General features: G+C 44.7%; 1 protein-coding gene across 2 annotated transcripts in view; it reads right to left on the bottom strand.

Annotated features, from left to right (window-relative positions):
• Positions 1-344: 344 nt before the first annotated feature.
• LOC143291672 (roundabout homolog 2-like) overlaps positions 345-22,360 on the bottom strand; it is a 186,808-nt gene continuing 164,792 nt past the window's right edge. The window contains exons 14-23 of one of the 2 annotated variants that reach the window (XM_076601682.1): positions 20,334-20,492; positions 19,587-19,685; positions 18,432-18,694; positions 17,120-17,279; positions 14,990-15,926; positions 12,751-12,884; positions 9,718-9,807; positions 7,550-7,690; positions 5,136-5,195; positions 345-997 (exon numbers count right to left, since the gene is read on the bottom strand). In XM_076601682.1, coding sequence (XP_076457797.1) covers positions 975-997; positions 5,136-5,195; positions 7,550-7,690; positions 9,718-9,807; positions 12,751-12,884; positions 14,990-15,926; positions 17,120-17,279; positions 18,432-18,694; positions 19,587-19,685; positions 20,334-20,492 — 2,066 coding nt within the window. In that variant the 3' untranslated portion in view covers positions 345-974. Of the gene's footprint in view, positions 998-5,135; positions 5,196-7,549; positions 7,691-9,717; positions 9,808-12,750; positions 12,885-14,989; positions 15,927-17,119; positions 17,280-18,431; positions 18,734-19,586; positions 19,686-20,333; positions 20,493-22,360 lie in introns of both variants that reach the window. The other variant, XM_076601683.1, reaches the window with a different exon arrangement.

The following is a 22,360-nucleotide window of genomic DNA, read 5'->3' on the forward strand; positions in this document are numbered from 1 at the left end:
CGAGTCCTCAGATATCAAAACAAAAACAAAACGAAACAAAATAAACAGTCCAGTGCAGCGCGACCAACGGGTCTGCTTCTTGAACACAAACGGATCAGTGTTGTTTTGACCATTAAAAAAAACCGCATCAGAACCGTAGTCCAAGAACTTCCAAGCTATGATAAGAAAAGGGGCAGTGTTCGTTCCTGAAGCCTCCAACACCACAGTCAACAAGTAATGCATGACAAGCGAACTACAGAAAAACCCCACCAAAACCAAACAACCCCCCCCAAAAAAAAAACAACAAAAAAAAACAACAACAACAAAGCTCTCTGGGCATCTTGGCAACCCCCCCCAAAAAAAAAAAAACCCCACTGCTGGAATTGCCAACAGCTGATCACCATTGTGCCAATCACACAACACACCAGGACAGAGCAACCAAAATATATGTCCACTTAATCAACACAAAAAAAACCCAAACCAACCAACCAAACAAAAAACAAAACGGAACGCTCCACACAGAAAGTGTTCAGTTTTCCGGCTCCATAGCTTCCCCCGGAAAGCACTCCGTACAATGTTTTGATTTTCCCAGTTTCCGTATTGCTGAAGAAAAACGTTTTCTCCCTCCCAAGCCCCGACACAGGAGGGGCCATTCGTCACAATGTTTCCACAGGTACATTACACACATTCACCACGAGTGTTTGTTAACCTGCGCACTGCGTATTGAGTGCCAAATTCCAGTTTGTCAGAGATATGGGCGACCGACTTAAGCAGGAAATGCTAGCAGTCCTCAAAGGCTTGAAAGGATAACCTGGAGGTGACGTTGAGGAATCTTGGCAGTTCTCTGAGGCTTGTGAGGATAACCTGGAGGCGATAGAGTGAGGCGGGAGGGTGGGGTAGGGAGCGTTGCAACTTGCCCAGGCCACAAGAAGAACGTGTCCTGTCGTGCTGAACAGAGTAGCAGGCAGCGTCCCATCTCGTCCTGCTGCCGACGTTCACTTGTCTACACTATTGGGATCTGCAGAAAGACCGTAACGCTAGGTTAGTGGACACTGACACACAAATGATTATACCTTAGTTCATGAAGAATGAAAAAAAAAGATGTATCTGTCCAATCCACCTCCCCCCCCCACTTCTCACATACGATATATCTACTGTGTAGGTCATCGACTATGTTAGTTATGAAAATGGTTGCTGTATACTGTATAGCTCAACTCAGCCCCCCTCCCCCCCCCAAAAAAAAAAGACACGAAATGAACAACAATGGACTGAGGATGTGTTAAGTTCAATTTAAGTGTTCCATGTTGTTCAGGTGAGACAAGGGGCATACTTTGAACATTTTTTGTGACTAAGTTTGCATTCATACCACATGCTTCACCCGGAAATTTATTCTTTCTCTTGGGACACAGAGATATGCGTCCCTTATTTCATACACAAATTACAAAAGCAAGGTCACACACACACACACACACGCACAGGCGCACACACACACACACACAGCTAACAGGAAGGATTGTACTGCTAAACTGCAGAACTGTATGTACCACCGGGTTCCATTGTCGGATCCAGTTTCTCTCTTGGAATGCGTGGTCGCGGTACAGTATTTTAAAATTTATTTATTTATTTATTTTTTTTTTTTTCGGGGGGGGGGGGGGGGGGTGTTAAGGGACACTGTAAATGCCTGTAAAAATGTATTTTTTATTTTGATGCCATCAACCAGAAATGTCGGCACCATTTTGCATCCCTTTTCCACAGCTGCACTGACGCTAATCTGCCGTCATCCAAGCTTGGGCAGTCCATTTGGAAATAAAACTGACTTGTTCTCAAATGTTATTATTATTTATTTATTTGTTTATTTTAGCAGAAGGGCAATTTGTGTGCTGCTGTGGATTTGTACAACGTCAATGTACAATGTTGTAGAATGTTGCACGCCTAAATATTTAACCTAGACTGGCACTGGAACCTTGAAATTGCGTATGGTTTTCATACATGTTATGCAGGATACTTAAATGGGAAACGAGCCCAGTTTGGAAAATACATGTACATTTGTAGAAATAATAGCAGTCAGCTATTCAAGACACATACTGAATTACACAATGGACATATTTTTGGAACCCGTCTCAATGAGTCGCTTACTTTGAAACACTGGTTTAAAGTATAGGCCTGCACTGCAGTTTCTTACCATTTTATCAAAATGGGGAGAAAAAAACATAAATTTCAGTGAAGTTCATTTGGTTATGCGGATAAATATATAATTAGGGTTGGTTAAAACGAAATCTCAGTGTTAGTTGGAAAGCAAGCATTCGATGACATGGAGCGAACGCAGATTTAAAGGGACAGATATGTCATGTCGCATAAACAGGCAAGTGGGAAGGAACAATGGGCATCTTGATTCTCTTGTCAGAAGACTGTAGATGTGTTACATTGTAAATGTTATGAATCCGTTTTCACTGTAGATGTTACATTGTAAATGTGGTGTCAACCCGTTTTCACTGTAGATGTTACATTGTAAATGTGTTGTCAACCCGTTTTCACTGTAGATGTTACATTGTAAATGTGGTGTCAGCCCGTTTTCACTTTTTTTAAAGTTGATGCACATCGTCAGCAACCTTGTCGTCGATATACTCGCCTTTCAGGCAAAACTAGAACATCGTTTTCGTGGTGAAAGTGAAGTGAGGTTTGAAATATTGCTCACAAAATGGTTCCTCTGATGCTCAGAGAGAGAGAGAGAGAGAGAGAGAGAGAGAGTGAGTGAGTGAGTGAGTGAGTGAGTGTGTGTGTGTGTGTGTGTGTGTGTGTGTGTGTGTGTGTGTGTGTGTGTGTGTGTTCAGCTACCTAAACACTACATCCATCGGAAAAAAAAACCTGTAGTAAGCACATCACACACACACACACACACACACACACACACACACACACACCATACTTACATCCCCGCACACAGGCAGAGGGGATCGGGAGGAGGCATTAGTCCCCGGGTGAGAGGCAGCAGCCACAGCGGACACAGCGCTGTGGCCCGGTATCCCCGCCATGACTGAACCCACTACACCCCTGTCCTCCCCGGAACACGACCCACTGGGGTTCGAACCCTGTCTGACTGGGGGCAGGCCGTAGCCAGCCCTGGCGTAATGGGAGGACCCTGGTGAGCTGTACATGGAACTTGGGATGGGGAAGTGGGGCCGATAATAGGCTGGGGCGTTCAGAACTGTGGGCAGGGGAATGTATTTAGTGATTTGTATATTCATTTATTCATTGTTTTTTGTGTGTGCACAAATGTGACCGAATCAAGTGCATGGAATTCGTTATTACCGAGGGGTGGGTGCGAGGGGGAGAGATAATTGATTCAGAAAATCGACAATTAACATTACACGGAAAGTTTAATAGGAACATTTTCCGAATTTCAACAAATTGCATGAAATGTTTGACAGTTGTTGTTTTTTTTTTTAATTTAGTAATTTGCCATAAAAAGGATGCATAAATCGTGGGTTATGAATTGAACATTTATATTTAAGATTTTACGAGGCCCCCCAGAATTGTGCGGAGGTCATAAACGAAGGATAATGATAGCATTAATATGGACGAGGAGGGGGTTGAGGGGGGTAGTGGAGTCAGTTCAGGCACAGCAGCAGTTGGTTCCCCACAGAGTGTAATCAACCGGAACGGGTCAGTGGCAGAAGGAAGATGAGCACAAAGCGTGACCACAGCACAAGGGAGTAGGAGCGAAGCAGCAGCAGTGGAGAAGGAAGAATACAGTGGTTGGTTGTGGAACAACAAGCCAGCCAATCGTATCAGTGACGTAAAGACAGCAGCGTGATTGGATTGGCGGAAGGGTCACAGCAGCGCGATTTGATTGGTGGAGAGGGTCACAGCAGCGGAAGCGGAAGCAGCGGGCAAACAGAGAGAGAACAGAAAAGCAAGGTGGTTATAGATGGGTGCAAAGTAGGCCGAAAGCCAGAAGGTGGATTATTGTTTGCAGACACGAGTTACATGCTGTTTTACATAACCCTCCCCAGTTTCAATCACAAACAAATTGAAAGTCTTGTTCTTTCGGATCTCTTAGATCCAAGCGCATTCTACAAGGAACCATGCAATAGTATCAACTGAGTGCAAAATTACCTTTCTGATAAGCAATACCGTACATTATGCTGTGCAGAATTATGTGTGTCTGGTATGATTGAACTGAGGATTTACACTAGAGAAAAAAACAACTGTGCTTGTCGTTAGAAAGAAAAAGTCATTGCAACATAACAAAGTCAGTGTGATAAAGCAGGAAGGAGGCACCAGTTGTTAAGAGATTAACATCTTAAGTAAATCAGAGGAAATGTTAACTTCAAAATTGATTCCGGTTTCAAGCAAGTGTACACCACAACAAATCCCACCAGAACACATATATTTCCATATTGAACACATTCACAGCAAATTAAAGCATGAAACATAAAGAGTGCACTGCACTTGGTATGTAATGAGAAAAGCCATGCAGACTACGAAATTAAAAAAAAGTGCAGGCTTAGAACGACACTTCTTTCATTCTTAAAAGACCACTTCGTGCCGTGTCCGTTTAACAGTGCACCTGTACATACTATTGTACATACTATGCATATGGTGATCATAATCCTATATTACGGTCACGTTAGGAACCCAATAATCGAGATGACCATATTCAAATAAAGTACTTTTCAAGTGGATATATAACATTCAGGAGCAAGACAGCACAGCAAATGGAAAATAATTCCATTTCGCCATCATTGTTTCATCCAGACATAAGAACGTGGATTATCATCCATTCTGGGATACTTTATTGATTTACTTTACTTTTAGGAAAGCAGACATCCATTTGTGGCCGTGAGTTATTGTACGTGTCAGAACCAACGCTACAGACACAAAAATAAATCATGCTGTTTAAATGGGTGGGGGTGGGGGGTGGGGGGGCTTTGCCGTTTTGCGTTTCAACCTTTAAAATACTGCTACTTTAAGTCGAGTGTTCTGAAGAGAACTAGTTCTAAGTCTGCACGCCTTTTGAAGAAGAGAACTGTTTCCATTCATGCACCCCTTTGATGTCAACAAGAGTTCTGTTGAGGATTACAGATTCCATCAACTCCGCGGATAAAACGAAAGGAACTAAGCATGCAGGGATGCTGAGGGACAAGCATACTGACCATGACTTTCTATCTCCATCTCAGCCTGATCAATGCTCATGCGCCCTCCATATCTGCGTGCTGCAAGTCAACCAAGACACATCAGACTCTGGACATAGCGCTCAGAGCCAGAGCAAATTCAGAACAGAATTCATGGAATAAATAGGGGAAGGGACAGAGGAATATATATATATATATATATATATATAGAGAGAGAGAGAGAGAGAGAGAGGATATAATAATCAGACATTGGGGAAGGAATCGTATCAAAGATAGACATGGAGAGAAAGGGGGTATGAATGGGAGGACGGCTGAGGAAGTGTAGCAGGATAAATTCAGACGTTGGAGAGAGAAACAGAAAGTGTATCAAAGGTAGACATGGAGAGGAGGGGTTGCCAAGGGGTTTGGGGGGGGGGGGGGGGGGGGGGGGGACTAAGGAATCGTAACAAAAATAGGCATGGCGAGGACGAGGGTGGGAACTGGGGGGGGGGGGGGGGGTGTTGAATAATCGTATCAAAGATAGACATGGAGGGAAGGTAGTAGGAAGGGGAGGGGGAACTGAGGAAGCGCATCAGAGATATATTAAGACAGTGGGAAGAGAAACGGGAATTGTATCAAAGACAGACATGGAGAGGTAAGGGCTTGGAAGGAGGGGGGGACTGAGGAATCCTATCAGAGACCTATTGACATGGACGGGAGGGGGTAGGAAGAGAGTGGACAAACTGAGGAAGCGTATCAGATATATTCAGACACTGGGGGACGGGAGTGAACCTGAGGAATAGTATCAAAGATGATAAAGTCAGAATTGGGGGCGGTGGATAGGGGAGAGTGCGAAATCATACAGATGTATATTCAGATATGGGGTGCGGTGGGGGTGAAAGTAAGAAGTCGCATAAGATGTACGTTCAGACTTGGGTAAAACCGAGGCATGAGATATAGGGTGGTGGTGAAACTGAGAAACCATATAAGATATCATTCAGACATACATGGCTGAAACCGAGAAATCATCACAGATATATTCAGACATGGGGGTGGGGGTGAAACGGGAATTGTAGCACAGATACATTCAGACATGGGGCATGGGGTGGAGGGGGGTGGAGGGGTAGAAAGTGTGGGATCGTATCAGAGATATATTCAGGCATATGGGGTGGAATGAAGTGAGGAATCGTATCATATATATTCGGACATTGAGGGTGGGGGAGGGGAAGAACCGAGAAATCACATCAGAGATAATTGGTACGGGGGTGGGGGAGGGGTGATGAAACAGGGGTACAGTATCGAGAGAATTCAGACATTTGGGGGAGAAGGAACTGGGGATTCACATCAGAGATATATTCAGACATGAGGATGAGCAGGGTGAAACTGAGAAATTGTATCAGAGATATACTTACACATGAGGGATGAAACTGGAGAGTCGTGTCAGATATATTCAGACAAGGGGGTAGGAAGTAAGGAACCGTATCAGAGATATTTTCAGACATGGGAGGGGCTGGAGTGAAACTAGGGTATCATGATTATCAGAAGTGTGAACAGAGGTTTTAAACACCCACTCTGAGACTGGAGATATTACAGTGACCACAGCTGAGCAGGTGTGTTATGATGAGCAAAATGAAAAACGATGTGAATAATGTACATGATCAAAACTAAATGGCAGCAGATGGCAGTGCCTTGTGATTTAAAAGTGAACTAAAAAGTGAAGAAATTAAAAACTACGTGAAAAGAAGCAAGTGTATTTAGTGTGCCTTAATTTAGTAACATTATGATTTTGTGGGGTGGGGTGAACAGAGAGAAATGAGCTGAAGACAATGAAGAATGAATAAGATAGAGGCGGTGAAGGACAAAATACACAAACATAACAAAATTCATGAATGAACCGCAAAAGAAGAAGAAGAAAAAAAAAAAACCAATAGTGAAAGCTGACTTATGCACACTAACAGTGATTCTTATCACAACATGAAAGCAGATGGAAATGAGACATGTCAAAAGCTGATGACTGGAACGAAAGAATGCACACTGTGAAATAAAATAACCAAGACAACGGAAAACCAACCGGCGTACAATATGAAACGACACAAAGACGTGTATCCTTTTGTCCAATATCATTCCTCATCTCAGCAGACATTGTCAGAAAATCTGATCCACGTCTCTTTGATTGTCAGCATTGAAATTTAAGTGGTTTCTACGATTACGAAGTGAATCAGTCAGAAGAAAGTACACCAGATACAAATAAGAGGGAAAATGTATGAACTGTAGTTAACAGAATCAAGTTAGCTCCGAGGAGAAATTTACAACAGTCGTTAATCCACTTAGCCCCAAAGGGTTAAAGAATTTTAGTTTTAGAACTTTTAGAATAAAACCACACCACAGTCGAGCTGTGGGGAGGGCAGATTAGCACGTGCACATCCACGTGCCGACCACGTGATTGACCGACTGACCTTGCTCTTGCAGCTGCTTTTTGCGCTCCGACTTGGGGTAGGGTTTGTGGACGACAGCGCTGAAGTTGCTGTCCGTGCTATAGGGGCTGGTGGGGCGGCCTGTGGCGGCTGCCGACCGGTGCTTCCGGTACTTCTTGCCTCCTGCCGGGGTGACAGAGCGTGGCAGGGGCACGTGCTTTAGTGATGGTGATAATGGGTGAAAAGGGGTGACAGTGGGTGTGGAGGGAGCACGTGCTTTAGCGATGGTGGTGGTGTGGTGATTGGTGATAATGGCTGAAGTGGCGTGACCTTCAGTGTGGCTGGCAGTGGAACGTGTTTTAATGATGGTGATGATGGTGGTGGTGACAATGGAAGAAGAGGGCATTAGGGGTGGGTGACCAGAGAGTAGGTGGCAGAGAAACGTGTTTTGGGGATGGTGGTGGTGACAATAGGTGAAAGGGGTGGGGTGATGATGAGCGTGGCATGGGAGCGTGTTTTAGTGATGGTGAAAATGGTGACAATAGCTGAAAGGCGGGCGACGATGGTAATGGATTATTCTTTTAAAAAAACTGAATAAAAAAAGCTTGTGACAGGCATTTCGTCAGTCGTGTTAGTGATGAAACACAGAGATGACCGAGCATGCTATGTCCCTTCTTAGCTTGCCCTAATAAATTCAGTGAAATAACCTCCGTCATTCTGATTCCCTCGCATCTTTTAAATCTCGTCTCAAAACTCACCTTTTCCCTCAGCAATAAGTTCAATTGTGGCAGGTCCACAACTACATGCATGTATATGAATGTGTATTGTGTGTGCGTGTGTTTATGTAAGTTTGTGCCTGCCTATGTGTGCGTATGTGTTAGGGTAGCTGTTAGACACACATGTATGTTAAAATGTATGTATGCAGTGTGTGTGTGTGCGTGCGTGCGTGTGTGTGTGCGCGTGCGTGCGTGCGTGCGTGCGTGTGTGTGTGTGTGTGTGTGGTCACATTTTGGTGTGTGTATGTAACATAGATATAATGTTTTATGTTATCAAAAGCGTTTTTGTAAAGCACCTAGAGCAGATTTCTGGATAGTGTGCTATATAAGTATCCATTATTATTATTATTATTATTATTATTATTATTATTATTAAATATATTAGCTATCACTATTGTATTGTGAACAATGATATCGTGTGTGTACACACGCACACACATCATAAAAGTGTGTGGCGCACGCACACATACATTGGTGGTTCAGTGATAACGCCCACCCACACACCCACGCGCGCGTGCAAGCATATACACACATTCACACTGAGAGAAATAAATTTCACAGCTGCCACGACCCCACGACACAAATAAAGACAGATGCGAAAATTAGAAAATTACAAAGACATAGAAAGGAAATCAGTAAAATGAACACAACAAAGCACAAAACAGAAACGAAATGAACAACAGGGGGTGTGTGGAAAGGAGGAAGAGAAAGGTGAAACTCATGGGGTGGAAGAAATGACCTCTTCACCTCTCCCCCGAGACAGAGGAAGATGAAGGAATGATCCTCTACCCAGAAACAGAAGGAAGAGAGAGAGAGAGAGAGAGAGAGAGAGAGAGAGAGAGAGAGAGAGAGAGAAGAAATGGCCCACCTACACCTCTTCCACCAGCCCCACCACACACTTCTCAAAAACAGAGGAAGAGAAGAAATTAAGAAATGACCTCTCCATCTCTTTCCAAAGACAGAGAAAGAAAAGCGGAAGAAATGACCCCTCCACCGACCAAAAGACAGAAAAAGGAGAAAAAGAATACAGAAATGACCCCCTAACCCCTTCCCAAATACAAGAGGGAGAGAAAAAGAAGACGAAGAAATGACCCCTTACACCTCTCCCCAAAGACAGAGGAAGAGAAAAAGACAAATTACCCCCTATACAGAGGAAGAAAAAAAGAAGACGAAATGACCCCTCCACCTCTTCCCAAAGACAGGAAGAGAAAATGAGGAAGAAATGACCCATATCTTCCCAAAGACAGATGAAAAATGACCCCCTAAACCTCTTCCAAAAGACAGGAGGAAGAGGAAAAGAAGAAACAACTATCCCCTACACCTGTTCCCAAATATACAGGAAGAAATTACCCCTACGCCTCTCCCCAAGAAACAAGAGAGAGAGAGAGAGAGAGAGAGAGAGAGAAGAAAACGACCCCAACAGACAAGCCTCACCATTGGCCTTGGGGTCGGTCACCGTGGTCCCCACCACCGTCATCCCGGACAGCTCCGCCGCGCGAGCCACGGCGCTGGCAAAGTCGGTATCTGTTGGGAAAGAGCTATCGCTAGAGTCATCGTCGTCATCCGCCGAAGAGCGCACCCCACTACTGGTGGTCGTCTCCATGCCCGTGGAATCGCTACCCGTCCCCTGCCCCGACCCTGACCAGTCGCCGCGCATGGAACCTGCTGGAGAGGGAGAGAGAGGGGGTGGAGGTGGGTGGTGGGGGAGGGGAGGGGAGGGAGAGGGAGAGAGGAGGAGGAGGGAGAGGAATGGAGGTGTGTTGGGGGAGGGGTGGGTAGTGGATGAGGTGAGGAGATGATGGTATAGGGGTTGAGGGGCGGGGGGTGGAGAGGTGGGGATGAAGAATGATTAGGATGATGGTTGATGATACCGCTGGTGGTGTGAGATTCTTTCTTTTTAAATTACGAACATGACCAGGTAATAAACGTTGCAAGCTACGATGTGATATTAATTTCATTGGTGAACACGGTGATTATACTGATGATCATATACGTGATAATGCTGTCTACCGGTAGACAAAAAGAAATACTGTGGACTAAAATTATACATATCTACTATATATAAATCAGATAAGCGAACTGTTTAGATATTGTTGAAAAACGCTTTGATTTCTTTCTGTATTGTTTTCATGTCAGTATTACGGCAAGCAATGTATTCATTATCCAAAGCACGTTGGTTTGCGCTGCTGGTCAAACATCTGCTTGCAGACTGTGTCACGTATATAGACTTGTCCGAATGCAGAGACGTCTCCTTGAGTAAATAAACTGAACTGATTTCTGAACTGAACGAAGTTTTTTAATTCAGTATATTCAGAGATACCAACTGCTTAGATCTTACATTATTAAAATCTTTGATTATTTATCTGTAAAGTTACTCCGATATTTTCGAAGGAAAGCCTAACAATGGCAAGTCACTAACAATTTATTTCAGATCAATTTTCGGAAATGCATTCAGTTCTACAACACGGGTGAGTTGGCATCTCTCTGCAAACGATTGATGGCACTTGCAAACACACACACACACACACACATGCCAGCCTTGCACAGACCAAAATAAATTGACATTTAAATGCTGTTTTATCAAATGACTTGTGCTCATTCCATAAAGCTCTTTCTACAAAGCAATAAGCGTTGCGATTCTGGAACAAAATGTAAGAGAATTTAATCTTTTATGCGAATAAGAATAGCAGAATCGTGTCACATTTATAATGAAGCACTTAGTGACTTGAAAGTAAATTACTGATCACATTGGTTGTGAAATACTGTCACCGGTATGAGAGGTGCAATCTGCTGTAAACTTAATACAATGATTATGAATTAGTGTTTGACAATGAATGAACCCGAGCATGCAGTTATATGCGCAAAATTACTTCAACTTAATTTTCTCAACAGCTATCGAAACAAAATTAGTCAGCTCAAAATGGTGTCATGAATTTTTCGGCGCACAATCATGCTATAAAAAGAGTAGGAATGAATGCCAAACGTCACGCAATTAAATGTGTTTTGAGGACAAGTGACAGAAAATGTGTTGTGAATAAGAAAACCAAAACCAAAATACCAGCAGCAAATACACAGAAGAAATATTTAAGATATAAAAGACAGCAACGATAAGGCCATATAATTGTTTTTTTGTTGAGGGGCGTAGAAAGAAGGGGGGGTAACTTTAAAACAATGCTACCACATCTAATCTGGGTTCTCTTGCCCATGGGAATGCTAACAAAGCAGGCAGTACATTGCTTAAAACAGACCGAAATGCTTGGATGAGCTCGATTTTTATTATTATTATTATTATTTTTTTTTTTACAATGAATTACAAAGATCAAGGGATTGGGTGGGAAGAAGTAATGTATGAATTCACCATGAAGGGATGAAAAACGGATGAGGGAGAGAGAAAGAAAAGCATGAGTATAGGAATGAAGAAGGGGAGGATGGAAAGTTCGAGGTTCCATGCCGGCGCACTGGTGTTATTTCATATCAACCCGCACACATGAATAAAGCAGAAGAAAGAAAACAACAGCAGCAGCAGTCTCTTACTGGGCATGCATACGTAAAACAAGCATGGAGAAATCAACACACCATTTCTAATATTATGAATCGGCAAACAGAAAACAAACATTAGTTTTTAACCCCAGCACACGTTTGTGACAATCACGCATGCTTAATATTACAAAGGTGAGTATATAAACAGAAGACTAATCTGGGAATCTCTCACCCTGCGAAGGCTAATCTGGGGTTCCCTTACCATGTGATGCTATCCTAGGGTAAGATTCTGGCAGAATCTACTGGATTCTAAGTACATTCTATAAGCATCTAGATCATTCTCTATCAACATCTATGATATTCTGGCAGATTCTAGTTGGTTCTACTGGATTATGGCAGATGCTACTGGATTCTAGCAGACTGCATTACATTCGGGCATATTATTCTGTATTTCAGATTCTGCTAGATTCTGACATTTCACCGATCTGAACTACATTTCTGGCAGAATCTACTAGATTAGCAGATTCCTCCATTCCCGTGCCCATAGACCTCTAAGGGGCCCTCTTGCCTTGGGAATGCCAAGCTGGGGCCCTATAGTCCAGGGAATGCTAAGCTCGGGCCCTATAGTCCTGAGAATGCTAAACTAGTGCCCTATAGTCCAGGGAACGCTAAGCTAGGGCCCTATAACCCCGAGAATGCTAAGCTTGGGCCCTACAGCCCTTCAAATGCTAAGCTATGGCCCTATAACCCTGAGAATGCTAAGCTAGGGCCCTATGGCCCTGGGAATGCTAAGCTTCGATCCCATAATTCTGGGAATACAACCCTGGCGGTAATCTTGCCTGGGGCTCCTCTTGACCTGAGAGTATTATTCTCGGGGCCCTCCTTCTCCAGGAACACTAACCAAGAAGGTGAACTGGGGCTCCTCTTGTACTGGGAATGCTAAAACCCGGGGTTCCAGGCAAGATTAACCGAGGGAAAGCCACCTACCTGAAATACTGCCGTCCCCTGCCTCACCATTGACGCTGGACTCAGGGGTGGGGCAGTCTGTGGTGCGAGCTGCGTCAATGTCTGACTCCCCTGCGTAGTCAGGCAGCTCCTCTGACATGGGGGAGTCAGCGTTTCTGTGGACACACAAAAATGAAACCATAACATCATAATGACAAATGATGAACAGTAGTATATTCTGAGGACCAAAAGCAACCATAGCATCATAATGACAAATGATGAACAGTAGTATATTCTGAGGACCAAAAGCAACCATAGCATCATAATGACAAATGATGAACAAAAGTATATTCTGAGGACCAAAAGAAACCATAGCATCATAATGACAAATGATGAAGAGTAGTATATTATGAGGACCAAAAGAAACCATAGCATCATAATGACAAATAATAAACAAAAGTATATTCTGAGGACCAAAAGAAACCACAGCATCATAATGACAAATAATGAAGAAAAGTATATTCTGATGACCAAAAGAAACCATAGCATCATAATGACAAATGATGAACAAAAGTATATTCTGAGGACCAAAAGAAACCACAGCATCATAATGACAAATGATGAACAAAAGTATATTCTGAGGACCAAAAGAAACCATAGCATCATAATGACAAATGATGAACAAAAGTATATTCTGAGGACCAAAAGAAACCACAGCATCATAATGACAAATGATGAATAAAAGTATATTCTGATGACCAAAAGAAACCATAGCATCATAATGACAAATGATGAACAAAAGTATATTCTGAGGACCAAAAGAAACCACAGCATCATAATGACAAATGATGAACAGTAGTATATTCTGAGGACCAAAAGAAACCATAGCATCATAATGACAAATGATGAACAAAAGTATTTTCTGAGGACCAAAAGCAACCATAGCATCATAATGACAAATGATGAACAAAAGTATATTCTGAGGACCAAAAGAAACCATAGCATCATAATGACAAATGATGAACAAAAGTATATTCTGAGGACCAAAAGAAACCACAGCATCATAATGACAAATGATGAACAAAAGTATATTCTGATGACCAAAAGAAACCATAGCATCATAATGACAAATGATGAACAAAAGTATATTCTGAGGACCAAAAGAAACCACAGCATCATAATGACAAATGATGAACAGTAGTATATTCTGAGGACCAAAAGAAACCATAGCATCATAATGACAAATGATGAACAAAAGTATATTCTGAGGACCAAAAGAAACCACAGCATCATAATGACAAATGATGAACAAAAGTATATTCTGAGGACCAAAAGAAACCATAGCATCATAATGACAAATGATGAACAGTAGTATATTCTGAGGACCAAAAGAAACCATAGCATCATAATGACAAATGATGAACAAAAGTATTTTCTGAGGACCAAAAGAAACCATAGCATCATAATGACAAATGATGAACAAAAGTATATTCTGAGGACCAAAAGAAACCATAGCATGATAATGACAAATGATGAACAAAAGTATTTTCTGAGGACCAAAAGCAACCATAGCATCATAATGACAAATGATGAACAAAAGTATGTTTTGAGGACCAAAAAAAACCATGGCATCATAATGACAAATGATGAACAGTAGTATATTCCGAGGACCAAAAGAAACCATAGCATCATAATGACAAATGATGAACAAAAGTACATACTGAGGACCAAGGAGAAACATAGCATCATAATAACAATTATAAGTATATTTTATAAAGAGTCAGCGTTTTTGTGGAGTAAAAAAGGAAACATACCGTCATAACTACAAATTATAAACAAATGTTTATTTTTCAATATGGATTTTAAGGTTCCCAGTTTAAATATCCCGACATTCTGGAAATTCTGTGCTAGAAACTTTCTCTTTTGTTTCTGGCATTTTCCTTTTCTTGCTGGTCAGTTCACTTATTCTTTGTCCGTGCTTGTTTGCAAGTTTAGGTTTTGTATTATGCGTTAATGTTCATGTTAATTTTTGTTTTTTAATCCTTTTCACGTAATGGTCAGTGTCAGAGGCATGGATATGACTGAACTTGTGCCAACTATTTCTTTTTTTTTTTATGTGTGTGGTTTATTCGGGTCCCATGAGAGAGAGAGAGAGAGAGAGGGGGGAAGAAGAAGGAAGATAGAGAAAGAGAGAGAGAGAGAGTTCTTAGCACAGCTACGGGTGGGCTATAAGCAAACAAAAATCAAGATCAACAAGCACAGGAGGGACACGGGTCCATACCTGCTACTCCGGTACCCAGGCGAGTGGATACACTCGTTGGCCAGGCTGGGTAGGGAGGACTGGCAGGCACGGTCCATGTGCGGGCCCTCGCCCATCCCGGGTACCACTCCCGGGTACATGTGCATGTGGTGCGGGTGGCCCTCAGAGTCGCTGAGCATCATCCGAGGGTCCCCGCCCTCCAGCGGGGGCATCCGGTACCCGTGGAGAGAGGTGGGCCCCGCGGGTAAGCCCCCTGCTCCCGGCCGGGGCCGGTACTGCTCAATGTCACTGTAATAGTTGTGGTGGTGGGGGCACATGCCCTCCATCCCCCCTTGCCCCCCTAGGTAGGCGGGGGCGGCGGCGGGGGGCGGGCACGTGTGGCACGGGTGCATGCCTGGGCCCCCCACGGGAGGCCCCCCGGCCCCCATCCTAGCCCCGCCCACGCCCCCGGGCATCATGGCCATGGGGGATTGAGTCCTCATGCTCAGCTGCTTGGGGGAGTATGGGCGCAGGTCCGGGTAGCGGGGACCGTGCGGGGGGCCGCCCCCGGCGTACTCGGTGTCGGAGTAGCAGGGCACGCCGCGCATGCCGTGCATCAGGGACTCGTGCGGGACCGGGCAGGAGCAGGCAGAGATCTTGGACACGGGCGAGATGGGCGAGCGGTTGTCGTCGAAGCGCTGGCCGTCGGCGGCGGCGGCGAGGTGCGGGTGGTGTCGCTGCAGGGAGTTGGTGGGGAAGTCCGGGGCCGAGGTGACCAGGTCGCCGCCTGGCGGGGGGTGCTCGGGGGGCGGGGGCAGCAGCTCGGCCCAGTTGACCATGGGCTGCTTGCCGGCGCCCGGGCACACCTTGCCCCCCTTTCCTGGGGGCCGCCGCACGGGCATCCCGTTCTCGTCAGTGGTCAGGCTGCCGCTGTCGCTGCCGGGGCTGATGAGGCTTTCTGCACCTTCGTGATGACAGCCTGCAGGGGTTTTCATCAGAGTCAGAAAGATTTCGGGTCTGTCTTTCTAATGGGACCAGTCGTTCGTGCCTAAGTGTTCATTAATGAGATCCTTCTTACCGCCCTCGACAGAGCTAATCATGTTCTTCATATTGATACAGCAAAGATACTTTTAAAATGTTCACTGAACTGTGTGAAAGGCATCCGAATTTTGTTTTGTTGTAACCAGTGTACTTTATTTTGTTGTGAGCACACAAGTTTTCACCAAGAACACAGTGCTCACTTCTACAGAAACCATTACCTGATCTTATTATTCAGAAAAGTTCAAAATTCATGTATGTTTTACAGATTTTACATGTATAATACAACAACAAACAACGGATACATTTTAGCCGGATAACCAGCACTTTAACGTCATCAAGATCTACGGGAGATAAGACCTCAACCGTTAGTCTTCTTTCTATCGCAAAAAACAAAACAACAACAACAAAACACTCCTGCAAAAACGAGGCACACTCAATTCTTAAAGTACATTATATACCGCAGTGCATAACTTAATAACACTCATTCAATACTGTCTCAGTAATTCAGCAGAAAGCAGACCAGCGAGGGTATTCATGCTTTTTAGCGATGGCTGCTGTTAGTGTTAGTGCCTTTTGCTGCAAGTATTAGGATTTTCACTGACACAACAATACATGAAGACAGTGAGCCTGTTGTGCATTATTGCTGTCCACTACAAGAAAAACAACTTGGCGATTTCAGTAGCTGTAAGCTATCACACCCCACCCCTACCTCATCCCCTCTCTTGAACTATGATTCGATTTCATAAATTCAACATTATAATGGTTTGCCAAGGACAGTTTCAACCCCACCTCATCACTACCATTTGATTTACACATGCATCCCTGACAGTCACCCAACCACACCACCAAACACACACACACACACACGCGCGCACGCGCACACATACACACACACACACACACACACACACACACATATATATATATATATCTCACACACACACACACACACACACACACACACACAAGCCAGGTCGTCAACGACGACGATGATGCAACCAACAAAACAAAACAAAACAAAACAAGTCTATTTCAGGAAACCCCGTAAAGGATAGCACAGTAATGAAAATGCCACACACAACACACAAAGAGCAAAAAGCCATGCCAGAAGCGCAGGGCAGGGGCGGTTACCGGCGTAAGGGGGAGGGTAGTGACCTGTGTTGGGCCGGCTGTTGTCCGTGTTGGAGTCGCTGGACCGGACATCACCTGGCTTGGGGCAGCTGTCGCCCGACCCACTGGCACTGCTGTGCACGTAGGCCTGGTTGATGGGGCGGAACGTGGCCTCCAGGCACTGTTAAGCGGAATCGGAATGACGATCAGAATCTATTTTTATTGTCAACTGAGCCTTAAACAAGGTTCATAAGACACGCATATCTGGATGAGAATCAGCAGCAAGTTTAATTTTCAATTAAACCTTCACAAGGTTTTATAAGAAGACACGCATAAGACACACAGAAAAAGTGACCTAACATTAAATATATAAACAAATAATATAAAATAAAATACCGAACAAGAATGTGAATTATAGCTGTCCGACTGTGACCATCAGAACAGCAGACGAGGCAACTGTCTGGGCTAGAGTTTGATCAAAGTGTAGTCTTGCCCAAGTTACATCCTCACTCACTCGGCCAATTCGCCAGTGCAGTCTTGCCTCCTAGTTTGAGAGTCATAGTCCTTCACAAAAGACTAAGCTGTAAAATATTTTGATACAGATATATCTTCTTCTTTTTCGTTCGTGGGCTGCAACTCCCACTTTTACGTGTATGACCGTTTTTATTCCGCCAGTACAGGCAGCCATACCCCGTTTTGGAGGGTATATATAAGGGGGGGAGGGGGGGGGGAGAGGGAGAGGGAGAGAGAGAGAGAGAGAGAGAGAATGGGAATGCGAATGGTTTATTCATCAGGCCATGGCCCCCCATGAAGAGGTGAGTGAACAAATACTATTACAAAACACTCAAGAACAAAATCAGATTTCAACAAAATAACACTTAACATAAGAAACAGTTCATGACAGACTACGAAATTACAATTTCTCTAAGTTTTAAGTTTAAACATGATACGATTATGCGCGTCACGTTGTCTTGTGGATGACATCAGAAGACTTAACTTAAAGGCACACGGATAATGGTAATACTTGTGTGGAATAAATTTTAGTCTAATCTCACCTAGGACTGGTCAGCATAAAACAAATGTAATTCATCTTCCTTGAATGTTTTACATAATGGAAAAATCAGATCTCTTTCATTGTGTGTGTGTGTGTGTGTGTGTGTGTGTGTGTGTGTGTGAGAGAGAGAGAGAGAGAGAGAGAGAGAGAGAGAGAGAGAGAGAGAGAGAGAGAGAGAGAGAGAGAGAGAGAGAGAGAGAGAGAGAGAGTGTGTACATATATACTCTATGTCTCTATACTTTCTTTTTTTTTCTCACATCCCCACACGTCCACACTCACACTGCTCTGCAGAGGTTTGGCCATGCCGGAGGTTCCCCCACCCACGCCCACGCCGGCGCCGCTGGTGTTGATGAGGGTGGTGGTGGCGTAGGGGGCCACGGACACGGGGGTGGAGGAGGGCTTCTGGTAGAACGTCTTCATCTGGGGCATCAGGGTGCCCCCTCCTACCCCTCCTCCGCCACCCGTAGCCACGCTGTACATGCCCCCCACCCCGCTGCTGCTGCTGCCTCCGCCCCCTCCGTCCTGAAGATCCTTGGCTCCCCCTACGTCCAGAAGGGTGGTTAGATCTTCATAATTGAAGGCTAGAAGGGGAGAGAGAGGAGAGAAGAGAGAGAGAGCGTGGTACAGTCCATGACGATGAGGTGGCAGGGGGTGGTAGCGTGGGATTTTTTTTCGCACGCAGCAAGCAAGCAAGCACGCGCAAGTGCACGTGTGGCACACGCGCACGCGCGAGCAAACACACACACACACACACACAAACAAACAAACAAAAAACACACACAAAACACACACACGTTAAGCCTACACGGCAGACAGGGCGTAAAGGCAACGTTTTTATATATCTAATTATACATAATTATTTTAAAGTTAAATTCATTATTATCTTTTTTTTTATATTCAATTTCACTTTGCTGCTTCTTTGAGGTTTTCGAGGCTTGCCCTGTTTGTCACAGCATAAGTGACCAGGGAGATAGCATCATCTTATCTGCCGTGAGGGTACCTGCCAAAGGACACCCTGCCAATTCATTAGAAAAGCATATATATGGCCTTGTCACCCTGTCTGCAGCTAAGGCGTGTACTAATCAGCGGCGATTTGCAAGTATAGTTAACGGTATGGTCAAACAACTGCATTGTTAACTGATGTTAGTATTAGAAAATGAAGATTTTGGCGTTATGGCATGTTGAATCATCTAAAAGGAGACATGCATTAACTGATAATACGATTATTATTGCTGGCATTTATAGCGTTAATGGAAAAATGTAATGTTAATCACATAATGTAACTTGTTAATGACTGATGACTTAAATGACAGCTTCTTAAACATTTTTTTTTCAAAGTTTGTTCTGAGATCAAGGAGAACAAGTACACGCGCTAAACTCACCCGCACGCGCGCGCGCACACACACACACACTATCCCTGGTTCTCTCTCTCACCTCCTAGTGTCCCGTGGGGGTCTTTCTGTGAATACAGGGCGTCTTCCCTGGACAGCACCACGCCGGAGCGAGACTCCTCCGACTTGTGCACAGGCACCGCTGTTGGCGAACACACACACAGTATGTGTCAGTCAGACAGTCCACCACATTGTTTCTTCACAATGACAAGGAACAAAAGTGCATATAGTGCGAACATTCCCCCCCCTCCCCCGACCACACACACACACACACACACACACACAGCATACAAATCAGTAGCAACGAACTACATTATTAAGGGAAATAGGGGTGGGTTGAAGGAGAAAAGGGACTGGATTAAGAACTGATACCCGACATTCCCACAACAGAACGACTTCCCCAGACAAGCCGAGCTGAATTGTTCAATCCTTCACCCCCTTCGTCCACTACTGGCCCACTCTATCTCTACATCTATAGGCGTGTGTGTGTCTGTGTGAAAGTCACAGACAAAAGTTTCTGTCATGATGGACACTGAATAAGCAGCAACTGCTTTTGTTTTTACATGAAGCCATCTGAACACACAAAACATCACGATCACTTTGCCCGTATCCCTTTCCTCTCATGATCAGTGACAAAGTAAGGACATAAAAAATCATTTGAATGTGGAGATAAACATCAACAACGGAGACTTGCACAAGAAAAGGAAAGTGAAAAAGGAAAATAAGAAAGAAAAGGAAAGTAAAAAAGAAGAGAACCAACAAAAGAAAAACCAACACCGCCGCCACTCACCGCTGTACATGCCGTTCTGAGCCATCTTCTTCTTGTGCTTGCGCTTCCGGCACAGCCAGATGCTGAAGATGCAGAGCGCCAGCCACACCGTGCCCCCGATGGTGCTGATCAGCATTCCCAGGAACCACGGCTCCTTCATGATGTTGCTCTGCTCAGGCCCTGCCACAGTCAGTACCACACGGTTGTTAGTCATCAGTACCACATTCACTGGCTGTTGGAGCCATCAGTACCACAGACATTTCACTGGCTGTTGGAGCCATCAGTACCACAGACATTTCACAGGCTGTTGGAGCCATCAGTACCACAGACATTTCACTGGCTGTTGGAGCCATCAGTACCACAGACATTTCACTGGCTGTTGGAGCCATCAGTACCACAGACATTCCACAGGCTGTTGGAGCCATCAGTACCACAGACATTCCACAGGCTGTTGGAGCCATCAGTACCACATTCATTGGCTGTTGGAGCCATCAGTACCACATTCATTGGCTGTTGGAGCCATCAGTACCACATTCGCTGGCTGTTGGAGCCATCAGTACCACATTCATTGGCTGTTGGAGCCATCAGTACCACAGACATTTCACTGGCTGTTGGAGCCATCAGTACCACAGACATTCCACAGGCTGTTGGAGCCATCAGTACCACAGACATTCCACAGGCTGTTGGAGCCATCAGTACCACATTCACTGGCTGTTGGAGCCATCAGTACCACAGACATTTCACAGGCTGTTGGAGCCATCAGTACCACAGACATTTCACAGGCTGTTGGAGCCATCAGTACCACAGACATTCCACAGGCTGTTGGAGCCATCAGTACCACAGACATTCCACAGGCTGTTGGAGCCATCAGTACCACAGACATTTCACAGGCTGTTGGAGCCATCAGTACCACATTCACTGGCTGCTGGAGCCATCGGTACCACAGACATTCAATGACTGTTCGAGCTATCAACAGCACAGATGTTCACTGATTGGGTGGCGCCATTTACACCACAGAAATTCAGTGTTGGAGCCATCATATACAGCAGCCATTCAGTGACAGTTGAAGCCATCGGTACCACAGACATTCACTGAGTGTTCGGGACATCAGTACCACTAATTCACGGACTTTTCAATCCATCAATATCACAGACATTCTGAAGAACAACTACATACACACACACCCTCCCACCGACACACACACACATATATATATATATATATATATATATATTTTTTTTTTTAGAGAGCGAGAGAGGAGGGGTGCGGGGGGCAAAGATGACGGGGTGTCTAATCCTGGAGTGACACAGAGACGGAGGACACTGAAAATATTATGGTGCCACATGAAAACGCCTGTGGGTGGCACCACCTTAAAAGTACACCATACTGAATTTCTCTTCGCGCCTTGTAGCGGCATACGGTCACCACCACACAGATGTCCACTGCTATCTAGCTCGTGTTGTCTTAGGGGCGAGGGGCGGCGGGAAGGGTAAGTAGAAAGCAGTACATTGTTTTATTAGAGAGAGAGAGAGAGGGTGGAACAGACAGAGAGGTCACGAGAGAGAGAGAGAGAGAGAGAGAGAGAGAGAGAGACAGACAGACAGACACACACACACACAGATCGAGAGAAGTGACATGCGTCTGGAATGGCTATCATTTACCGTCTTCATTAAAATTCCCGGCTGTTTTTTGACACAAGGCTGCAAGCAGAAGCACACGCACACACGCGCACGCGCGCGCGCGCACACACACACAGATGGAGAGAAACAGAAAGTGAGAGAGAGAAAAGAGAGAGAGGTGTGGGGGTGGGCAATAGGGCGCACAGAGAGATGCTCCACAATATCTTAAGGTCATCTTCATAATTCCTAAACTTCCCACCCCCATTAACGGATTGTCTGTGGCTTCCATCGATGAAACAGAAAAAAGCCCTACCTCCCAGAGGGTCTCCTTGGCATACTCCCCATACTGAGACCCCCCACCGCCCCCAACCCTTTCTTTTTTTCTTCGTTTTGCAAGTTAATTACAGGGGCCAAACTGCCCGCTTTCCC

The sequence above is a fragment of the Babylonia areolata genome, chromosome 17 (assembly GCF_041734735.1).
Source record: "Babylonia areolata isolate BAREFJ2019XMU chromosome 17, ASM4173473v1, whole genome shotgun sequence".
Classification (NCBI taxonomy): domain Eukaryota; kingdom Metazoa; phylum Mollusca; class Gastropoda; order Neogastropoda; family Buccinidae; genus Babylonia; species Babylonia areolata.